Raw genomic sequence first — 20,146 nt, forward strand, 5'->3', positions numbered from 1 at the left:
AGAAAAACCCTGTGCACTTGTGAGGATGGAATGCAGGGTGGGACACAGGGAGCTGCAGGATGGGACACAGGGAGCTGCAGGATGGGACACAGGGAGCTGCAGGATGGGACAGGGAGCTGCAGGATGGGATACAAGGGAGGTGGAGAATGGGACACAGGGAGCTGCAGGATGGGACAGGGAGCTGCAGGATGGGACACAGGGAGCTGCAGGATGGGACACAGGGAGCTGCAGGATGGGACACAGGGAGCTGCAGGATGGGACACAGGGAGCTGCAGGATGGGACACAGGGAGCTGCAGGATGGGACAGGGAGCTGCAGGATGGGATACAAGGGAGGTGGAGAATGGGACACAGGGAGCTGCAGGATGGGACACAGGGAGGTGCAAGGTGGGACAGGGAGCTGCAGGATGGGACACAGGGAGCTGCAGGATGGGACACAGGGAGCTGCAGGATGGGACACAGGGAGCTGCAGGATGGGACAGGGAGCTGCAGGATGGGATACAAGGGAGGTGGAGAATGGGACACAGGGAGCTGCAGGATGGGACACAGGGAGGTGCAAGGTGGGACAGGGAGCTGCAGGATGGGACACAGGGAGCTGCAGGATGGGACACAGGGAGCTGCAGGATGGGACAGGGAGCTGCAGGATGGGTCAGGGAGCTGCAGGATGGGACACAGGGAGCTGCAGGATGGGACACAGGGAGCTGCCCTCCGTGTGCCCCCAGCCCTGCCAAGCTGCCAGGCTGGGATGCCTGGGAGATGCCTGCAGAGCTCCAGTGCCGTGCTGGTGGCCAAGGCTCCGTGTTTGGAGCAGCCCAGGTAGCAGAGACTGTTATTTTGAAGCAGGTTGTAGTGCTGGTTTGTCTTGCTGGTGGACAGTAAAATATGCATTGACGTCAGAAGTGGCTGCTCAGCATTCAGGCCGTGAAGTGGGTCAGGTTTGTGTCTGACTCGCTCCTACCTTGCCTTTATCAGCACCTCTCTCCCCATTATCTCCGTGGCTCACATTACTGCTCCAACAAAGGCTGCCTGTGGCTCCCTGCAGCCGGGGCACATTGAGCTGTGCTGCTGATTGCAGGAGAATGGATTAATTACAGCTCCCAGGGCCGGATCCCCTCGTGGAGGGACAAACGAGAGGCTCCCTGGTCCTGCTGGAGGGATGCACGGCACAAGCTGCAGTGGCCCTGGCAGGGAGCTCCCGTTTCTCAGGTTGCAAACGGGGCTGGAACCTCGGGGCCGTTTCCATTTTTACCGGGAGAACAGATTCCATGGGGATGATGCGCGTTCCGAAAAATTATACCTTCCAAATTCGGGGTTATCCTGAAGGGGGTAATAATGAGATTGAGAAACCGAATGCCACAACTGTGGAGAGCCAATATTTGCAGATTGCACAAACACAGAGTTTATTCAACTCGACACAATGCTGCAAATGATGGGATTTTTTTAACGTGCAGATTCAGGCAAACGTTAAGAAGATCACCCCATTATATAATCTCAGTCCTCTGGTAATGAGTCCAATTTCAGTCCTTTCAGAATTCTGTGGCTGGCATATGTTTTTGGGGTTTGTTTTTTTTTGTTGTTGTTGTTGTTGGTTGTTTTTTTGGTTGTTTTTTTTTTGAGGGCTGGCACATTTTCCCCTCAAACACCAGTAATGTTTCTCTGGAATGAAAAAATCTGAACAGTGTTCTTAGGTTAAAAATGGCCACCTCGGATCCCCAGTGATTGTGGCAGATCAGCAACTGCAAAGTAGAAACAGGGTGGAAGAGAGAGGGTGAGAGGTGGAGTGATTGTCTTGTGCTTAATTGAATCCTGGCCATTCTAACACTCCAAAAAGTGGGACAACTAAACTGATGGTGGAGTAATTAAAAATTGAGGAAGCCCCACGGACCAAGCATCCAGCATCCTGTCTGAATCCTGAACTTTTTCTTTGAAATGGTTTTCCTGGGTGCTGTCAGTTCTCTGGAGTCCTCTAGAGATGGTTTCACGTCGTTTGAAGGCACAACTGTGAAAAGCATAATAGAAACAAAAAAAGGTGACTATAATGTTATGTACCCTAACAAATAATGGTGATCTTCCAGGGAATCACTTTGTCCAACAATGGAATATAATTTTAAAGGTAAGAGCCAGCTGCTGAAATACAGAACAGTGTTTTTAAGTCCAGTGGGAGTCAGTAGGTATCTGCCTCTTCCTGGGCTTTGTGTTGTCAATGCACGTGGTTTGTTCAGCAGAAATTCATGACTGAAGGCCACTGGTGTTTAACTGGGCATGGAAAAGGGAAGAAATTGAAGTTTTAGAGCTGCAGGTCAAGGACAGAGGGAAGGAACCACTTTCCAGGTGTATGGGACAACACTCCTGCCCCAGGCACACGGACTGGTGAGGAATTGTGTCCTGGGTGACTTCTGCTTCCCATCCCTGCCCCAGCCCCAATGTGGTGTTGCTGCTCACACACTTCATCCTGGGCTGCTCCTGCTGTCAGTTTATGGCCCTTCCATTCATGAATTTGTGCTGTCACAGGACCATCAGGTGCCAGCCAAGTGCTGCTCTTCCACCCAGTTAAGCACTGCCTGGGCACTGGAAGTTCTGTGAATTCTCCTGCTTGGAGAGGGAGCAAAGGGAAGAGCCTGGCAGGGATCGAATCCTCCCGTTCCAGGATGTTCTTGAGGTACTTCTGGTAACCACGCACTGTAAACTATGATGTGTTGTGAAATTAGTCAGGGAAAGATAATAGGAACGCACACCTGAGGCTTCTCTTGCACTGGTCAGTCATGCTGAAAGACTCTGTTCTTTTGGCTGCTCAGATTTGTTGATGTGATTTCCAGGTGCTCACATCCACCAAAGGGGCTGACTTGAAATCCAGCATGGACAGGCCAAGGGTTTCACTTTCCTGAGGGTTTGAAATCCTTGTGTTTCCGAGCAGGTCACGCTTTCTTTGGCTGTGCTTACAGACCCATGTACTCGTGAATCTGATACGAAGATTTATGAGGGTGGCACCTGAGTGAGAGCTGCAGTTCAGAGATAAAGCCTGATATTTATCTGCGAGTTCTTAAGAGGATGTTGAAAATCTTGACAAATCCGAGATAAGTGAAGGGAGAAATCAGATTTAATGACACCTACACGGAATGGCAAAATGCTTCTGAGGGAAGAAATTGCTTCGTGTCTCCTGAAGTTATTGTCAAGGTTGCCAAGCCAATTATGTGTGGAGAAAAGTCTTCTCAAAGAGAATAAGAAGAAAAAAAAAAATAATTCACAACAGAAGTCTGGCTGTGATGGGAGGGGGGAAAAGGCAGTGACACACAGGGATTGGGGGGCTTTGGGATAGAAGATTTTGTTGTTGTCACAGCTGAAGTTGCAGCAGGAACAACTCAGCTGAGCTCAGTGTCAGCAGTCAGGTTCAGTGCCCGTGTTGCTGCTCTAAAACAACTCCAGGTTAACTTTAAGCCTGGTAAGTTTTCCTTCAGTGCCTCTCTATTGCTTTGATTCCCAGGGTTCTCCCATGATGTGTGTGAGAGAACCAAATCTTCCCTCTGAGCACCCCAACCTGGGCAAATGGGAGTAGATGAAGTGTGAGCAGAGCCTGCCCCGTGTGCCACCCCAGTGCTGTCGGGTTTGCTCTCTGCTGAGCAGCATTAGAGACCTCTGAGCTATTCAGAGCTGGGGCTACTAAATCAACAGCCTGATTCCTGTTTGTCACCACTGGTGACTTTCACAGCATGACTCCAGTCCCCCCCAGCACTCAGCACTGCCCTGGTGAAAGGGGAGAACCATCAGACTGTGTGACTCTGAGCACTGGTGGCTGTCATCCTGCTTTTTCACTGCTGGGTTATTAGAAATGGGGACTAACATTAGCCCTGAGGGACCCACATATTTTATTGTGCCGTAAAAAGGAGCGTTTTAAAGAACTGCTCAGCTGTGGGATGGTAGTTTCAGTGCTAGACAGTCCCAGTAGCCGTGTCCTTCCCAGCAAAAGTCCCTGTGTTTTCCCAAGCTTGTTGCTTTTGGCAGAGTTCCTCCCTCCCGGCTCCGAAGTTGATGCTTTTGTTGTCAAAATTTTGTTGTGTGTTCAAGGCTTAGAGAGCACCTCAGGAAAGCCCAGGAAGTCTCAGATCCAGTGCTAGCTCTCAATATATCTCCTGGCAAGTAAATAAGCTCGTTTGTCTGTGTGACCGTCAGTTTGTTGAATTTTAACTGTAGTTGTTTATAAACTTGGGTTTAGCAAACTGGTGCAAGTTTACAGGTTGTGAAGTTTCTCAGTGTCTTCATAATTCCACAGTTGTCATGAAAACAGCAGTGCAGGACGTGCAGCATCCCAGGAGTTTCATGGGAGCCCTGAGGGAAGGATTTGGGATCTAGAGCCTTTCAGGAATCGAAGTGCACGTAATTATTCTTGTAATTATTCTTCGTGGTGCAACTGGAGGCTGGAGTGACTTTTTTCCCCCCCTTGATTTCTCCACAGATTTTGGCTTTGGGAATTTCTATAAGAGTGGTGAACCTCTGACAACGTGGTGTGGGAGCCCCCCCTATGCAGCCCCAGAAGTCTTTGAAGGCCAGCAGTACGAGGGACCCCAGCTGGATATCTGGGTATCATTATCCTTCTTTTTTTCCTTTTTTTTTTTTTTTTAACTGGCTTTAAGTCAACTTTTAGAAAGCTGGAACAAAGGAATCATCTTTGACTTTTTTATTTATTTATTTTTAAGCTGCAGACGAGCTGTTTCTCTTCAGGTTTATTTCTTGAGTGTCACAAAATGCTTCTTAGCACTGAGTGGAATTGAGTTTACCTTTCCAGGTGGCTGTTAAATGGGCATTGCAGGTGGGTGTCAGCCCACTGAGGAAAAGCTCCTCCAAAACCTCCCTGAATGAATGAGGGAACTTTGCTTTTTTTCCAGTGCATTTAGTATTTTCTGTGTTAAGTGGGAATTGAACTTGGAAGTCCTTGAGGAGGTTAAAGGGACTCTCAGGCACTGAGACACAGGAGAGGTGACTCTTTGCTTTGCTTTTGGAGCTGGAAACAAGAAGATTTGTGCCACAAATATCTTTACTGCAGGAGCTGCCTGGTTTTGAGTTGGTGTCTCCCTGTGTATCATCCTGACTGGAGAGGACAGAGAGGGCAATCCCTGCTCTTGTGCAACGGAAAAGGGACTGAAACCAACTGCAGGAGCTCTGTGCACCCTTCAGAGCCTGCTTTTCATTCCTAATTTGGTTTTGTTTGGGGCTTTTTCGTTTTTTATTTGACTTTTCTGGCACCTGGGACGACTGATCCTCATCTCAGAGCGAACCCAGGCAGCACATCAGGTTTGCAGGGAGAGAGAGCACTGCCCCCAGCATCACCCAGGCACTGACACTTGGGCTGCACAGACAGGGCACTTGGTGGAAAGTCACCTTTTGGCTGCTAATCTGATTTCATCTAATTGCCCTGACAGATAAAAGCCGTGCTTTTAGGGTACGTGTGTTTGTCTGTGTGCTTGCATCTCCACGTATACCTGGAGAGATATGGATTTTAGAAAGGCTCCAGCCTTTCTGGACCTTTAGCAACGGGTAAACACAGAGCAGACGTCAGCCAGGCACTGTTTGAACATCAGAAGGGAATCTCTGAACTTTGGTAAATATTCTTTCCATATTTAAGTTCTTAAATCATTAACAGAATCTGGCTGCCCACAGAGAAGTGGATAAAATCATCATCATCATCATCCTCAATTCTGTCCTAAGTTAAGGATTCCCTGTCTCTTCACAGCATTTCTGCTGAAGGTGCTGAGCTTGCAGGAGGGATGGAACAACCCCCAGTTCAGTTTTTGGCAGGTTAAGGAAGGGACTTTTTAAAATGTATATATATATATATTTAATTTTAAAAATCTCTGTCCCACTTGCAAAGTTTTAAGGTGAATTACCTGCCTTTTTCCCCCCCCTTGAGAAATCCAGTCTGTGCCAGTGCTGTGCCAGTCTGACTGGCACAAGGCTCTGCTGTGGTTATCTCATGTAGTGGGTTTTTTGGCGTATCCTGCAAGACCCTTTCCATTGGCAGTGCCAGTTAACCTGCACACTTGCAGGAATGAGCTTGAGAACTGACCTGAATATTCCCTCTCTCTTCCAGAGCATGGGGGTGGTGCTCTATGTGCTGGTGTGTGGAGCTTTACCTTTTGATGGACCAACCCTCCCCATCCTGAGGCAAAGGGTTCTGGAAGGAAGGTTCAGGATCCCCTATTTTATGTCAGAAGGTAACTGTGTGTCCTCTTACACTCTTGAATAAATCCCAGGACAGCCTGTGTTGTGTTGTGGTGCAGCTGCACACGTGGGGCTGTGCCTCTAGTTGGCCACACTGTGCATTTAAAGAAGCTGAAGGGCTTTTCTCCTTCTTAATGTGACTTTCACTCATTTTGAGAGGTTGTTTGAGCCCTCAGGAGCTGTGGTGGGCAGCAGTGAGGCAGCTCCTGTTGGCATCTCTAGTGCTGGGTCTCGGGTGCCACTGAAATCCTTTTCTAACACTGGTAATTCTTCTTTTCCCAAGAGTGTGAGCACCTGATTAGAAGAATGCTGGTCCTGGACCCCTCCAAAAGGTTGACTATAGCTCAGATTAAGGAGCACAAGTGGATGCTTGTAGAAGTTCCTGCCCAGAGGCCAATTCTTTACCCACCAGGAGAGGAGAACGAGCCTTCCCTCGGGGAGTACAACGAGCAGGTCCTGAGGCTGATGCACAGCCTTGGCATAGACCAGCAGAAAACTGTGGAGGTAAAATACACCCAAAGGGCTGTTTCCTGAGTGGGGTCGGACAAACCATTAACTTGGCAGCTGGAGAGAGAGGAGGGGAAATTGGAATTGGAAGCAAATTAATTTTGAGCTTTTAAGAGGGTGGTAAATGAAAATCAAAAAGGAGCATGAAAGCAGAAAGCAGCTGAGTGTCTCTGCCCTATCCCAAGTCGTGCTTGTTACCAAACATAAATGCCAAGGCTCCCCGTGGAGTTAACACAGTCATTTCCTTTAGGATGGTTGATCCTGGAGGAGCTCAGTCCTTTCTCCAGGCTGAGAGTGGCACCTGAATGGTGGCTACAAGTCCTGCTGCAGCCCAGAATGTGTCACTGAACTAAACTCTGCTTTGAAACCTTCCTAGTCCAGAACAACTCATCTTCCCCACCCCACTGCCTCTTAAATATCCCCCCCAGCGATTCTTTCTTTCTTTCCCCTGGTCTTGCAGAACATAAAAAAACCCAAGTATTTGGCTACCCCCACACTGGTGTGCCTCTCTTTTTCAGTCCCTGCAGAACAAGAGCTACAACCACTTTGCTGCCATCTATTACCTGCTGGTGGAGAGGCTCAAGTCCCACCGGAGCAGCTTCCCGGTGGAGCAGAGGGTGGACGCGCGGCAGCGCCGGCCCAGCACCATCGCCGAGCAGACCGTGGCCAAGGTGAGGAGGGGGGCCCTGGAGGCATCCTTCCCTTTCAAAAAACCTGCATTTCACCTGGAATCCGCTGCTGTTTTTCTGATTTCTGCAGCGTGTGGTTTCATCCTGCTCTGCTGGGCGCCCGCGTGGTTTGACCTCAGACCCCACTTCTTTTTATTCCAGTCACATTTCCTTCTGGTTTTTTTGTGAATTTCAAACCTTCTGCTGGCAAACCACGGGTTAAAGAGTTAGAGGAACACCAGTTCTGGAGACTGTGCAACACTTGGAGTATCTTTAATGTGATTACCAAACGAGCTGTTGAGTTTATGGAGGGCTGTGTTAGCATGGGGGCTAAAAGCATGCAGGCTCCACTTAGTGTTATAAACACAGTCACTCTAAAGGGACCTGTTGAAAATAAAATCACTTTCTCCCCTGCTGTTCTCTAGCTATGCTTTCTGTCTCCCCTGAAATGAAGCGTGGCAAGGAATAGTAAAGAGGAGCCCAAAAGAAAACACATCAGGTTAAGATGCCAATTCATTGTAGTATCTTAAGTACCTGATAAAAATGTCATTATCTTGAGCCACTTAATGGCTGAAGTCTGAGAGATTTGTTCCTAAATGAAGTCATTTCTTTTTAAGATTTCCACTGCTTTTTCCTCCAGCAGGAGCCCAGTTTCCTCTGTGTGCACAGAGCCAACGTGGTGACTAATTGATTTAAGTCTTGAGGATGTCATGTGTATTTTATCTGGGGGCTCTTTACATCTGGTGCCACTGCATGGCTGTCCCCTTAGTCCCCTCCTAATGACACTGCCTGATTCAGCACAGGCTCTGAGGCTGCTCAGTCAGCTTCTTCCAGAAGGAAAGTACAGTTTGTCCCAATAATTGAGATTCTTTTTTAATTTTTTTTTTTAACGTGTTCTTTTGTTTCATTGAGATACACAGGCATTGTACAGCTCCTCTGTTAATGCATAACTGGAACCATGAAAGACTTGGCTTAAGATGACTCAGGCTTAGCGTGGTCTCAAGTAAATACTCTCTCAAGTTCCCAGCCCCCTGGGTCCTGTGCTGCTGCTGCAGGGAGCAGTTGCCCAGATTCCACTTCCACTTCCAAGAGAAATCACAGCCACGCTGCTCCTTTTTCATTTGCTTCAGGCAGCGAGACACTTTTTTGGGTTTGGAGCCTGTGGAGGTGAAAGCCAAACAGCCCCAGCTATGAAAACACAGGTCCAGGAGCAGCAGCGGGGCTGACAAAGATGAAACCAGCCACTTCCTTGGATGGCAGCTCTGGGGATAGAAAGCCACAGCCTTCAAAAGCAAATTATTAATTGTGAGGTGTGTTAAAAGCGGGTGGAGCCAGAACAAGGAGGAAGAAAACACCTCCTGGAAGGTGTTGTCCTAAATCCCTGTACTCCAGAGCCATGTCACCACTTTTTTCTTCAGCCACAGTCTCTCAGTTGTCCCGAGGAGCAGGATGATTTGTTTTCACACATGGTGGCACCACAGCTCCTGTGTAAGGCTGATGGTTTCCTTTTGGACAGGCGAGTGGTGTGGGTGCTGCACTCCAGGGAATGAAGGCTAAGGAACAGTGGGAAAATCACTGTTTTCCTCCTTTGTGCCATGCCTGCCTTCCCTGGGACACACCTCTCCCTCCAGCAGTGCTCCTCTGAGCAAACATCTCCTTTCACCCCCAGCCTGCTCTGTTCTTCCTCAGGCTGTTCCCTGCAGGAATCAGGGTGTGTTAGAAAAGTCACTGAACTCCCCCTATGCTCATGGTTTGTACTGAATGTAAAAGGGAGCTTTTATAGCCCCAAAGGGTCCCAGGCACTGTCTGTGCTGCTGGAAGGTGCTCACCTTCCCAAAGCAGCTGCTGGGATGCCATGTGGGGGTTGTTTGTGTGGGTTTTGGGGTGGTAGTGCCTTTTTTTTTTGCAGTGTAAAGGCTAAGGATGTCACTCCTCTGGAGTGAAGAAATAAATCTTGCGCTTCTGCTTTGGCCATGGGGGACGTGCTGTTGGATTTGTGGCTCTGTGTGGTGTTCTCTACCCAAAACTGGTCCACTTTTTGAGCTCTTCACATCTCTCCCTTTAGGCCCAGGCTGTGGTCCCCTCAGTGAACCTGCACTCACAGAACACAAGGCTCTTGCAGTCCCCGGGTCTCCCCTCAGCCTCAGGAGCAGAAGCCTTTTCCTTCCCTCCCTCCAGCTGCCAGGGAGAGGCAGCATTTATGGAGGAGGAAAGAGTTGAGACACCAAAGGTACGGCTTGAAATCACCCTGTTGTTGCTTTTTTTGCTCATTAAGGCTAAAAAAGATTGTTGCCTTTTAAATCACTGCCTCAAAGCACAGCTAATGGTGTGCCTGTTTCCTTAAATTTTAAGTATTTAAGCATCAGACTCGTAGGTATTCCACATTCTTTTTCCACTTCTCTTCCATATAACTCTCCACAGCCGTGTCTTTTTTCATCCTTAATCTGCCTCTCGTGTTCTTTGCTTACATTCCAGTCTTACCACACTGTATTTGTAAAAGAAAAACCAACCTACAAAAGTGTGGTTTGTTTTTTTTTTCCCCACATTTTCTTCTCAAATGTGTTTCAAGAGCCCTGAAGGCTCTTCATGTACAGCTTCTAATACAAAGGGGTAACTGCTGAGTGTCTAAATAACCTACTCAGCTACTCATCCCAAAATTCAGACAAATGAGGACAGGAAGGTCCAGTGGAACCTGAACCAGGAGCTCCTGTTGCCAGCAAAAGCAATTAAAATACCACGAACCTAAAATCCCCTCTCTCTGTGCCAGTCTCACAGTAAGCCAGCAATAAGTTACATTTTTGCTAATTTTTCCTGTGGAATGGTGAGTATCCAGCAGGACCTTCTGACTGTCAAAACCCATTAGAACATTCCTGGAGCTGGGAATGCCTGCAGAACCCTCACTGGGGTTTGTTTCCTGAGGTCAGGCTGCAAGGAAGGCAGCAAAGAAGTGGAGTTAGCAGTCAGGAGGGGAAATGGCTTAAAATAATTACATTTATATGAAGTATGTTATTGTTCTCATAAAACTGTTGTTGTTCTCTCTCATATCACATCCCGTTGTAACTTGAATTTCAGCATATTTATTTTGCCTGGTGCCAGCTGGGGGGTTGATTTCATGCTTGCCAGTTTGGAGCTTTTATTGCTCCCAGTTAGTTACCAACACTGGGAGTGTGGCCCTGGTTCTCAGCACTGCTTTAACCCACCCCTTGTGTGGTCTCTTACAGCTGGAAAGCGAAAAAGCAGTTCAAAGACATTTGGAAATTACCATTTCAGACTTTATTTTGCATCCCCCTTTGCTTTACAGATGCAATTTGGCCAGAGTAGGTGAACAACTGGTGACTAGTGAGGTGTCAGATCACAAGTGACCTGGGAATATTCAGTGTTTTAAGTATTGTAGAACATGTCCTCCAAAGAATTCCAAGCTCTGATCCCTGAGCCATGATAAACTGCAGGGAGCCAACTGCCCATGTGGGATTGGTTCTCCCCTTCCCTTCCAGCACTTTTGCTGCCAGATCAGTCCAAGGCATTTGAATGGAAAAGTCACAAATGGAAAGTGAGGTGTGCAGGGAATTAAGCTCAGAGATTTAATCCAGCACGTTAAAGCAGAGGCAGCAGATCCAGGATTTTCCAGTGCCAGGATCATCGTTTTACTGCTGCTCAAACCATTTAGAGCTGTTTCTTGCTGCTGCTTTAAGATATTTCCCTACAGTGCTGCCCTATAACCTGCTCCAGGACCATTTGTTGACAGCCACTGTTGATGCAGTGAAGCTTCTTTTCCAAACACACCTGTTTTCAAAATGCCTGAGACCTTGGAAGGAAATTCAGGAATGGCTCATTTGCAGTTTTACACAGAAATCACCTGCAGCAGTGCCAGGTTTTATGCCAAAGGAGTGTGTTGTCCTGTAAAACATGGACGAAAAACTAATTACAGAACAAACTTCCTGCCCAAAACTGCAGGACATGGCAGCTTCAAACCCAAACAGGCTGCAAATGGTAAAGAGTTAGTTCATGTACAGAAAGATTCCTGGCAAACTGATGTGGAGAATAAAACCAGAATTAAAATCCTAGGAATATTTTCGGTTGGAAAGGTGCCTCTAAAGGCCTCTCAAGTCCAACCTCCTGCTAAAGGCAGCTCTGACTTCAAAGCTGGAGGAGGTTGGTTGAAGCTTTATCAAGCTGAGTGGATCCAAGGAGGGGGATTCCAAACTTCTCTAGGCAACCCGTGCTTGCAGAGGAACAACATTAATCAAATGCACTTCTGCTGGAAAGGGTGCATTTATGGAATTACTCCTGAGCACAGCCCTGCAAGAATGCTGCAGGATGGAACACAAGGCTGGCTTTTCCCAGGGTGTTTATCTGAGCATGATAAACGAGCACAGGAGGTATAGTAAGGGGGAAGCAAAAGTTATTGTACATTCCATAGATGTTTTTATACTTGTGGCTAAGCTGGCAAAGTTTTGAATAACTCCAGAAAAACCCAAACAGTCAAAAAACCTGAAACAAACAAACCCCCCTAAACAAACAAATAAAACCCAAAGCAAATGAAACACCCCAAACCCAACAACAAACAAACAGAGAAACTGAAAACAAAACCCCAGAGCAAACCATCAGCCCTGGAGAACATAATTCAGTGGAAAGAAGAGTATTTAGACTTAGGGAGTTGAGTATTAAGGGAACACCAGTGCTGATCCTACACGGGGGACATGGTTGAGAATCGTGCATGACAAACAAGTCTGACTTGACTCAGAACATCACAGAGAGGTTCACACATTTTAAACACCCCCCCTGCCTTCAGCCCACACCCCAGGCAGGGATTTCCTGCCCTCTGTGCCCAAAACCAAGGTGTCCATGTCCTCCCTGTGCCCCCCAGGTCAACGGCTGCCTGCTGGACCCCGTGCCCCCCGTGGTGATGAGGAAAGGATGCCAGTCCCTGCCCAGCAGCATGATGGAAACGTCCATTGATGAAGGGATAGAGACAGAAGGGGAGGCAGAGGATGACCCTGCCCAGGCCTTTGCAGCCCTCCAAGCAGCTCGTGTTGGGAAGAGGCGTCACACCCTGGCAGAGGTCACCAACCAGCTGGTGATGGTGCCAGGCACAGGTACAGAGCTCAGCAAGGACATCTCAGGGCTCATCCCCTGCTCTCAGCACTCTTTGATAAACTGATGGGAAAAACGTGGGGTTTTAAGGGTGGCAGGTGTAAGATACAAGCTTTGTGGGTTTGTTACTTGGCATTTGCTGGAAAGGCCAAAGGGAAGAACAGCAGAACACCCCAAAACCTGCCAGGGAGAGGGTAAAAAATGAAAGCAGCAAATACAAAGCTGGCTGAGCTCATGTGCAAAGCCAACAGCCTGGCAAACTGGCTTGTTCTTTTTCACATAACTGAACATCACCAAATCGTTCATCCCCTGAAGATGTGCTGCCAGAGGACAATGGGGAAACAGAAACCTCTGGGTTCCCAGGTATTCCAAAACCCAGCAGGATGAATAAGCCTTGCAGGCTACAGCCTTGCCAGGATTATCTGGGGGGGGGAACAAAACCAGCCCTGAACACTTTCCAAACAAGCCAGTGAACATCTGCAGGGTGTCTGATTGCTGCAAAATAATGCAAACCCCAGCAGTAAATCCCCATTCTGATACTGCAAGTATTACATGGCAATTACTTTATGAAACTTAATTTTTTTTTTGACTGTTTCCTCTAAGATAGTCACTGTTGGCAGGAGTAGCTCGAGCCTGTGCTTTGTTAAATTACTGCTGCACTTGCCTTTTATTCTGAGTTATTATTTATTATGGGTTGTTGGGTTTTCTTCCACAGGGAAAGTGTATTCGTTGGATGAGAACTCCTCCCTGGGCAGCATCGACTCTGAGTACGACATGGGATCCATCCAGAGGGACATTAAATTCCTGGGAGAGACCCCCTCCTTGAAGGAGATGGTGCTGAGCAACCAGCAGGCCCCTCGGGTGACCCCCCCTTTCATCGGGCTGAGACCTGCCAACCCAGCCATGCAGGCCCTGAGCTCCCAAAAAAGGGAGGCCCACAACCGCTCCCCCGTCAGCTTCCGAGAGGGACGCAGGGCCTCCGACACCTCCCTCACACAAGGTAATCACAGCTGCTCCCAGAAACTAATTATAATTACACCTGGGCACGGGAGGGAATGTCCTCCATGCACGGAAGCACCACTGTGGGACTTGGTTGCCCCTCATCTCACGTTTCAGTGCTCAGTGGAGGTGAATTAAACTGATTTTCTGACCAGGGGTTTTTTTGCTCGGCTCTTCTTCCCCCAGGAATTGTAGCATTCAGGCAGCACCTCCAGAACCTGGCACGAACCAAAGGAATCCTGGAACTGAACAAAGTGCAGCTGCTCTATGAACAGATGGGGTCAGAAGAGGAGCCTTCCCTGACATCAGCTGCCACCCAGCTGCAGGAGCTCATGAACAGCCCTGCACAGGTACTCAGGGCAGAAACCAGGCTCCACCTTCCAGGTGTTAACACTTTGGGGCAGAGCAGGAGAGGATGAGGAGTTCTGGAGACCTGAGAGGAGCTCATTTACAGATAAGTTTCCCTGTTCTCCTTTCCTGCAGACTGGAGAACGAGCCTTTGCCATCCTGGTGCTGTCAGGGAGTGGCCCTTTCAGCTTCCCACAACCCAGCATCTTCCTCCTGCTTTTAATCTGCAGGGTGTTGTAGATTTAACAAAGCCCAGCAACACCTTTCCTTGGTGGAGCTGGGCTGGTATAATTGCAAGAAGTGCAAAAGCCAGACTTGCACAGTGAAATGTTAAATACGTTCCCAGGGAGTTGTTTCAGGTGGAACACGTCAGGCAATCAGGAATGTGGTGACTGTGAAACCTCTGGGGGAGCTTTTCTGGGGAATTTTCTGGGGGAATCCTCGAAGTAAAAGGGTTAAAGCCTTTTCTGGACATGCAACCTGTTCCTGTTCTCTCTGCAGGAGGAACCAGCCCAGCAGCAGCAGCAGCAGGAGGCCTCCCCTGCTTTCCCTAATGGTGCACATCCCCCAGTGTTGTCCAGAAGGCAGAGCCTGGAAACACAGTACCTGAAACACAGGCTGCAGGTACCACCCCTGCCCTCCCCAGACTGACCCCAGCTGCTGGTCCTGCCCAGCACACCGGCCCTGGGGCTCCCCTTAGTCAGGAAAATCAGACTCAACCAGCAGAAAATGGCTGAACTGGGAATTATACTGTATTTTTCTTTGGTCAGACACTGACCCTGATTATGCAAAGAGTGTATTACTGCTGTTTTCCTACTCTGCTAGTGTATAGTAGCTGCTAGGAATACATATTATTAGTGTAACACCCCATAAAGGTTGTGCCTCAGCACCTGAGCAGCCACTTCTTAACCCCCCTTACAGTTCCACACCCTCCTTTATTTTAAACCCATTTTCGTATTGCTTTAGTTTACAAAAACTTGATTTTTTTTTTCCCCCCCTAGTTTTTCAGCTTGCAGCTTCTCTTTCACTTGGGAAGAAATCCTTCCATGGGTTTTTATGCCACAATCTCTCATGCAAAAATACTGTCTAAGGGTTAGAAGCCAATAAGCAGCACTTGTGCTGGGTTTAGATGGAGGCTCTGTTGGCAGCTGGATTGCTCTGCCAGAAGGGCAGTCAGTCTTTCTCTGGCTTCCTGGGCTAATGCATTAAATCAAATGCCATTAAAACCAGCCCTGCTTGCCTTGCAGAAGCCCACTCTGCTCTCAAAAGCTCAGAACACTTGCCAGCTCTACTGCAAAGAACTGCCCCGGAGTCTGGAACAGCAGCTACAGGAGCACAGGTGAGAACCTTTCCAACGATGCAGACGAGTCATTCCTGCCCTCAGGAGCAAGGAAAGGACTGGAACAATCTCTGTCCGTTTAGAAATCATTTGAAAGAGGAAAGCTTCACTTCAAAACTTGTAGTAAGGACACAGTCCTTATTTTAAAAGGGGGGTAACAGTCCTGCCCTGTCTTTCCAGATTTCTGTGGCTAATCTTCAGCCCCCCGGGTTCCCCAGGATAAAATACAATGTGTCTCATTCTTAGAAAAGTGAATTAAACCATGCACGGGGTTGACTTAATGGCACGGGAAAAATTCTGTAGGTGACAGAGAAGGTGATCAAAAGGAGATCTTTGCACCTTTGCCCAGGGGTGACAGCTCTGATGGGCTGGGAAAGGGAAGGGGCGAGATTGTTCTGGGATTTTTCAGTGTTGCCCTTCCCTCCCTGCTGGGGCTGTGTGAGTGCCCAGTTTTCCGTGTTGCCCTTCCCTCCCTGCTGGGGCTGTGTGAGTGCCAGCCTGCAGGACTCTGCAGGCTCCTCAGGGTCTCCAAAGGCAGGGCTGTGACTGCCTTTTTGCCCCCCTGCTCCAGGTTGCACCAGAAGCGGCTCTTCCTGCAGAAGCAGTCCCAGCTCCAAGCCTACTTCAACCAGATGCAGATCGCCGAGAGCTCCTACCCGAGGTCAGCCCAGCTGCCCCTGCCCTGCCAGGAGGAGCCCCAGCAGCAGCAGCAGCCGGCCCAGTTCAGCCTGCAGCAGCCCCTGAGCCCCGTGCTGGAGCCCTCCCAGGAACAGATGCAATACGACCCCTTCCTCAGCCAGTTCCAGAAGGTCCCTCTGGACCCGCTGCCCTCCCAGCTCAGCAGCTCCTCCAGGCTGTCCTCGCCCGTGCAGGTGCAGCAGCAGCCAGCACAGCCCTTACAATATTCCTATCAGACTTGTGACTTGCCCGTGGTCCCCTCCTCCGAGCCAGACTACCCCGAGCAGTGCCAGTACCCCCTGGACCCGGCCCCCCAGAGCAGTGTAGCATTGCCTGACAGCCAGGGCAGCTCTGCCTCCCCCGAGCCCCAGCCCAGCTACGACCCCCTAACCCTGGCAGAGCTGCCTGGACTCTTTGATTGTGAAATGATGGAGACTGTAGACCCCCAGCACAGTGGCTACGTCCTGGTGAATTAGTGCCGCCGACGTGCGAGACGGGACGGATGGGAGAAGCATGTGAAATTTTGGGGGTTTGGTTTTTTGGTTTTTTTAGTTCCTACCCCAGAATTCGTGGTAATTTTTTTTAAACCCTTGAATTAGCAGGGGAACTAAAAAAAAAATCTACCTGGCTGGAGGAAAAAAAAAAAAAAAAAGGATAAAAAAAAAAAAGAAAAAGCAGGAGGTCTCAAGAGGTGTTTGGCCACTGGCTCCTCTGGCAGTGGCAGGGGCTGGAGAACAGAGAGTGAAGCTTCATCCCACAGAGTCTGCATAGAAGGAGGCAAAAAAAGGTGAGTTTTAGAGGAAGGAAATAGCCCCTTCTAAAGAATTTGGGGAGTTGGTCAGCGTTCATCCAACATTCACCTGGAGGAAGGAGAGCGAGCGTGCACTGTATCCTACTTCTTGGCAATAAAAGCAATAGTTCCCATTGAAATTCAGGGTAGATTTGGGTCTGCACTGATGGCAACATGAGGTGGAAATAAGGGAAAGTCGCACTTTGGCATCCAGCTGCTGGTTAAGCTGCTGATCTGGAACTGCTCCGGGGTAAGTCGAGATCACCGGGTGTCTCAGGCAGCCTCCGCTCCCTCCTGCAAGCAAACAGTGTTTCCCGAGCCTGCCAAGGAGCTCTTCTGCTCCAGGAACCTGGATCTCTGCTGTGGGATGCCTTGACTTTGTCAAAAGATACCTGGAACTCACACAGGGCACCACAGAGGTTCGTGGAGACCTCTGGGTGGGGATCAGAGTCCTGGAGGATAAAGGATTTACTAAGAGAGAGACAGAAGGTGAGAAGGACCAGGAGAGAAAGCAAGAGCTGCAGCCAGGGGCATTAAAAAATAATAAAATCCACCTGGGTGGCTTTTGAAATCACCCCTTTTTGCAGGCAGGCCTTGAGGAGGGCTCTGTCCTGGAGAAGTTCTGGTGGCTGGAAAGGATCCATCTGTCCTTCGGTTGCGTTTGGAAAAACAAGCAAACAAACTGTGTTTTGAAATTTGCAGTATGTGTTGCTGGTGGTTTGTTGAGCTTTGTATATTTGGACAATTATTTAGGGTTTTAGGACTTAAGGGTAAAAACAATGAGCTAAAAAAAAAAAAAGCAAACAAAAAAAACACCCCTGTGAAGTGATAGTGCTGTGCCTTTTTCAGTTCTTTATCAGCCTATATGCTTTTTTCTGAAGAAAGTAGACAATACCCCATTTATATCCTTGCTGTGGCCAAAGTCCCTTCAGAGCACACGTTCCACCATGTGGGACATGTTTAACTTTCTCAGTGTTTTAATTGCTCGTGTATATAGAACGTTGAAAGTATTACAGCAATATTCAGCATCAAACTGTTGATGTGTCAACCATTTCAAGGAAACACTCAACTCAACAAGCAGTTGTGTCTCCAGAGCTTTCAGTCACGAAATCCACATCACAGGAGGATTGCTTAGGGATCTGCAGAAAGTTGGGATCTCCACTCTGGGGGTTGTCTCCAACCTTTAAGTATTGTGGGACACGGCAGGACAGGAGGTGGACAGTTCAGCCCTTTTCTGAGCAAACATTAAGCACAATTGCAGCTTCACTAAAGCACAAAGGATGAGAGAAACTGTGCTGATCACACACGGAGAGAACAACCAGTGTTTGCTGGAAAGCTTGGTGAGCTCTAAAGGTCTTTGATGCTACAAATCCTGAGGATGCAGGGAGGTGGATAATCAGCATTCACAGCAATAAGACCACATTTAAATGTGGAACAGAAGGACTTCAGTCACTGTATGTGAAGGAGGGAAGGGTTTAACAACTGACAGAAGGCACCTGGCTCCCTGTGTGCTACAGAGAGACAACTCCTGTTGCCTGCTCTGGTGCTGGTCCAGGTGTGCAGCTGGACTCAATCCTCAGCTTCTACCTCCGATCCCACAGAGATTCTCAAGGCAGCAGCAAAGCAGAGCTTAAAAAACAGGGATCACATCCTTACACTACTGCTGGGATGCAAGGTAAAGAGGGCTAGAAAGCTCCACTTTCAATAGCTGAGGGGGAGGAGGTTTTTATGGTGTGGTTTCCCTTCCAAAGGGAACTCATCCAGTGCAGTCAGTGTGACACCCCTGTGCCACTGCACTGACTGCCAGAGGGGAGGGAACCAGCCTGGAAAACCTGCAGCATGACAGGCCAGGCATTGCCCTGCTGCAGAGGGAGAAAAAGGGGAGACAGAGAGTCCTGTCCTTCCGTTCCTCCTTTCCCACCCCACAGCATAACCAGCAGGGCTGGGGTTTAGTGTCTCTCCCAGTATTGGAGGAACTGAGCAGTAAAAGCTGCCCCCAGGATCCCTCTGCTCCAGGAGCTGGGGCACTGCCAGAGCTGCAGCCACTTCCTTCCCCCTCCCACTCCAGGATCCTGCACGTTTCAGGACTCAAAGGATGAAAATAATTCCGTTCTGGAGTTCTGCAGTTCATTTATCAGGATGTGCCAACGAGTCTAAGCTCCTTTGAGCTTTGCAGTGCTGGGCAGGGGGAACCTACAGTATTTTTTAACATACTTTAGACTGGCTCTTCCCCTCAGCCAAAAGCATATTTAACATTTCATGTCATTTCCTTTAAGCCAATTAGACTAAAAGGCTTCTAAAGCCTTCTCATACAGAGAGTATCCATTGGGCACCACTTCTTGCTCCTTTGAAGTGGCTTTTTTTGTTCAGATCTGTCCTGTCTAACATTAGAGAACTGTGTACACTACTGTTAGAGTAATTACTAGCTTTATTATCTTGTATTACAGACTCCTTTGAAGAGACTTTGGTGTGATGTATATGGGGTACAAATTTCATACGGAGAAAAGTGCAATATGTGTGTGTGTGGTATGTTCTTTAACGTATTTTTTTAAGGAGTTAGAGGGTTTAGTCTCTGCTTTGGGATAAATGCACTAGTTTTGTGAGCTCCAGTTTGGCAAGTTCATCCGTAGTATTTACATGCAACTGATCTGCTGGACTCTGTAAAGCAGTTACAGTGTATTAATACAAAAATAAAGAATATGTGCATTTCATTTTTAAATTTCTAGTGAGCTAAAGCAGCCCCTGCCGCTCTTGTCTTCATTTTAGTGCAGTTATTTTCTTTGTGAGGCAGCAAGCTACAAATGACAAAAAAAAAAGAAAATTAATGTCTATTGGTTTTTCTAGACTAAAGTTTGCTTCCCATCACTCTGACATACTTGGGATAGTTGATAGCACTGACTTTGGCCAGCTATGAATGCAAAAAGTGTTCATGCCACGAGATCTTTACAGCACTTTAATTAATAGAAGATTCATTCAAAATTGCTTAAGATGAGGTCAGAAAGCAGCGGTGCTGGGCCTCACCCCTGCACTGAGCTCAGCGCTCCCAGTGCCTCTCCTGTGGCTGCTTCCCACACATCCTGCTCCTCTGCTGCCTCCTGGAGCTCCCAGCCCGGTCCTGGGCAGGGCTCCAGGCACGGAGGGTGACGTGCCTGCGTGTCCTGCTGGGCCAGGGACGTCAGCAGGGAGCACAGGGTGACCTCAGCTGCACAGGGACAGGGGCTGTCACCCCCAGCACAGGGAGGGCAGAGCACTGTCCCACACTCAGCCTGTCACTGCCCCCAGCCAGAGCCACCCAGAGAAGGTCACACCTTCAGGGGTTACCTCATCTAACCTTCCAAGCTGTCTGGAAGACACTCCTGCCCCCCAAATGCAAAGGCTGAGCCATCCTGCTCGGTGGGACTGGAGGAATCCCTCCCCCTGCCCGGGATGAGTTCTGACTCTCAGCCTGGGTCAGAGCCCGTAAATCCCTCCGGAGTTGCAGAGCACAGCATTTCCCTGCTGGGCCTGGGGCC

At 48.7% G+C, this 20,146-nt stretch overlaps 2 protein-coding genes across 4 annotated transcripts in view; both read left to right on the forward strand.

The window, feature by feature from the left end:
• SIK2 (salt inducible kinase 2) overlaps positions 1-19,353 on the forward strand; it is a 35,510-nt gene extending 16,157 nt beyond the window's left edge. For 2 of the 3 annotated variants that reach the window (XM_064634567.1, XM_064634569.1), the window contains exons 5-15: positions 4,449-4,573; positions 6,081-6,204; positions 6,495-6,715; positions 7,237-7,389; positions 9,452-9,616; positions 12,254-12,482; positions 13,196-13,480; positions 13,666-13,829; positions 14,329-14,451; positions 15,075-15,166; positions 15,738-19,353. In XM_064634567.1, coding sequence (XP_064490637.1) covers positions 4,449-4,573; positions 6,081-6,204; positions 6,495-6,715; positions 7,237-7,389; positions 9,452-9,616; positions 12,254-12,482; positions 13,196-13,480; positions 13,666-13,829; positions 14,329-14,451; positions 15,075-15,166; positions 15,738-16,320 — 2,264 coding nt within the window. In that variant the 3' untranslated portion in view covers positions 16,321-19,353. The remainder of the gene's footprint in view (positions 1-4,448; positions 4,574-6,080; positions 6,205-6,494; positions 6,716-7,236; positions 7,390-9,451; positions 9,617-12,253; positions 12,483-13,195; positions 13,481-13,665; positions 13,830-14,328; positions 14,452-15,074; positions 15,167-15,737) is intronic. The other variant, XM_064634568.1, reaches the window with a different exon arrangement.
• Positions 1-20,146, forward strand: part of LAYN (layilin) — a 118,789-nt gene that overhangs the window by 28,412 nt on the left and 70,231 nt on the right. The gene's annotated exons all lie outside the window — the stretch shown is intronic.

Source organism: Pseudopipra pipra, chromosome 23, assembly GCF_036250125.1.
Source record: "Pseudopipra pipra isolate bDixPip1 chromosome 23, bDixPip1.hap1, whole genome shotgun sequence".
Classification (NCBI taxonomy): Eukaryota; Metazoa; Chordata; class Aves; order Passeriformes; family Pipridae; genus Pseudopipra; species Pseudopipra pipra.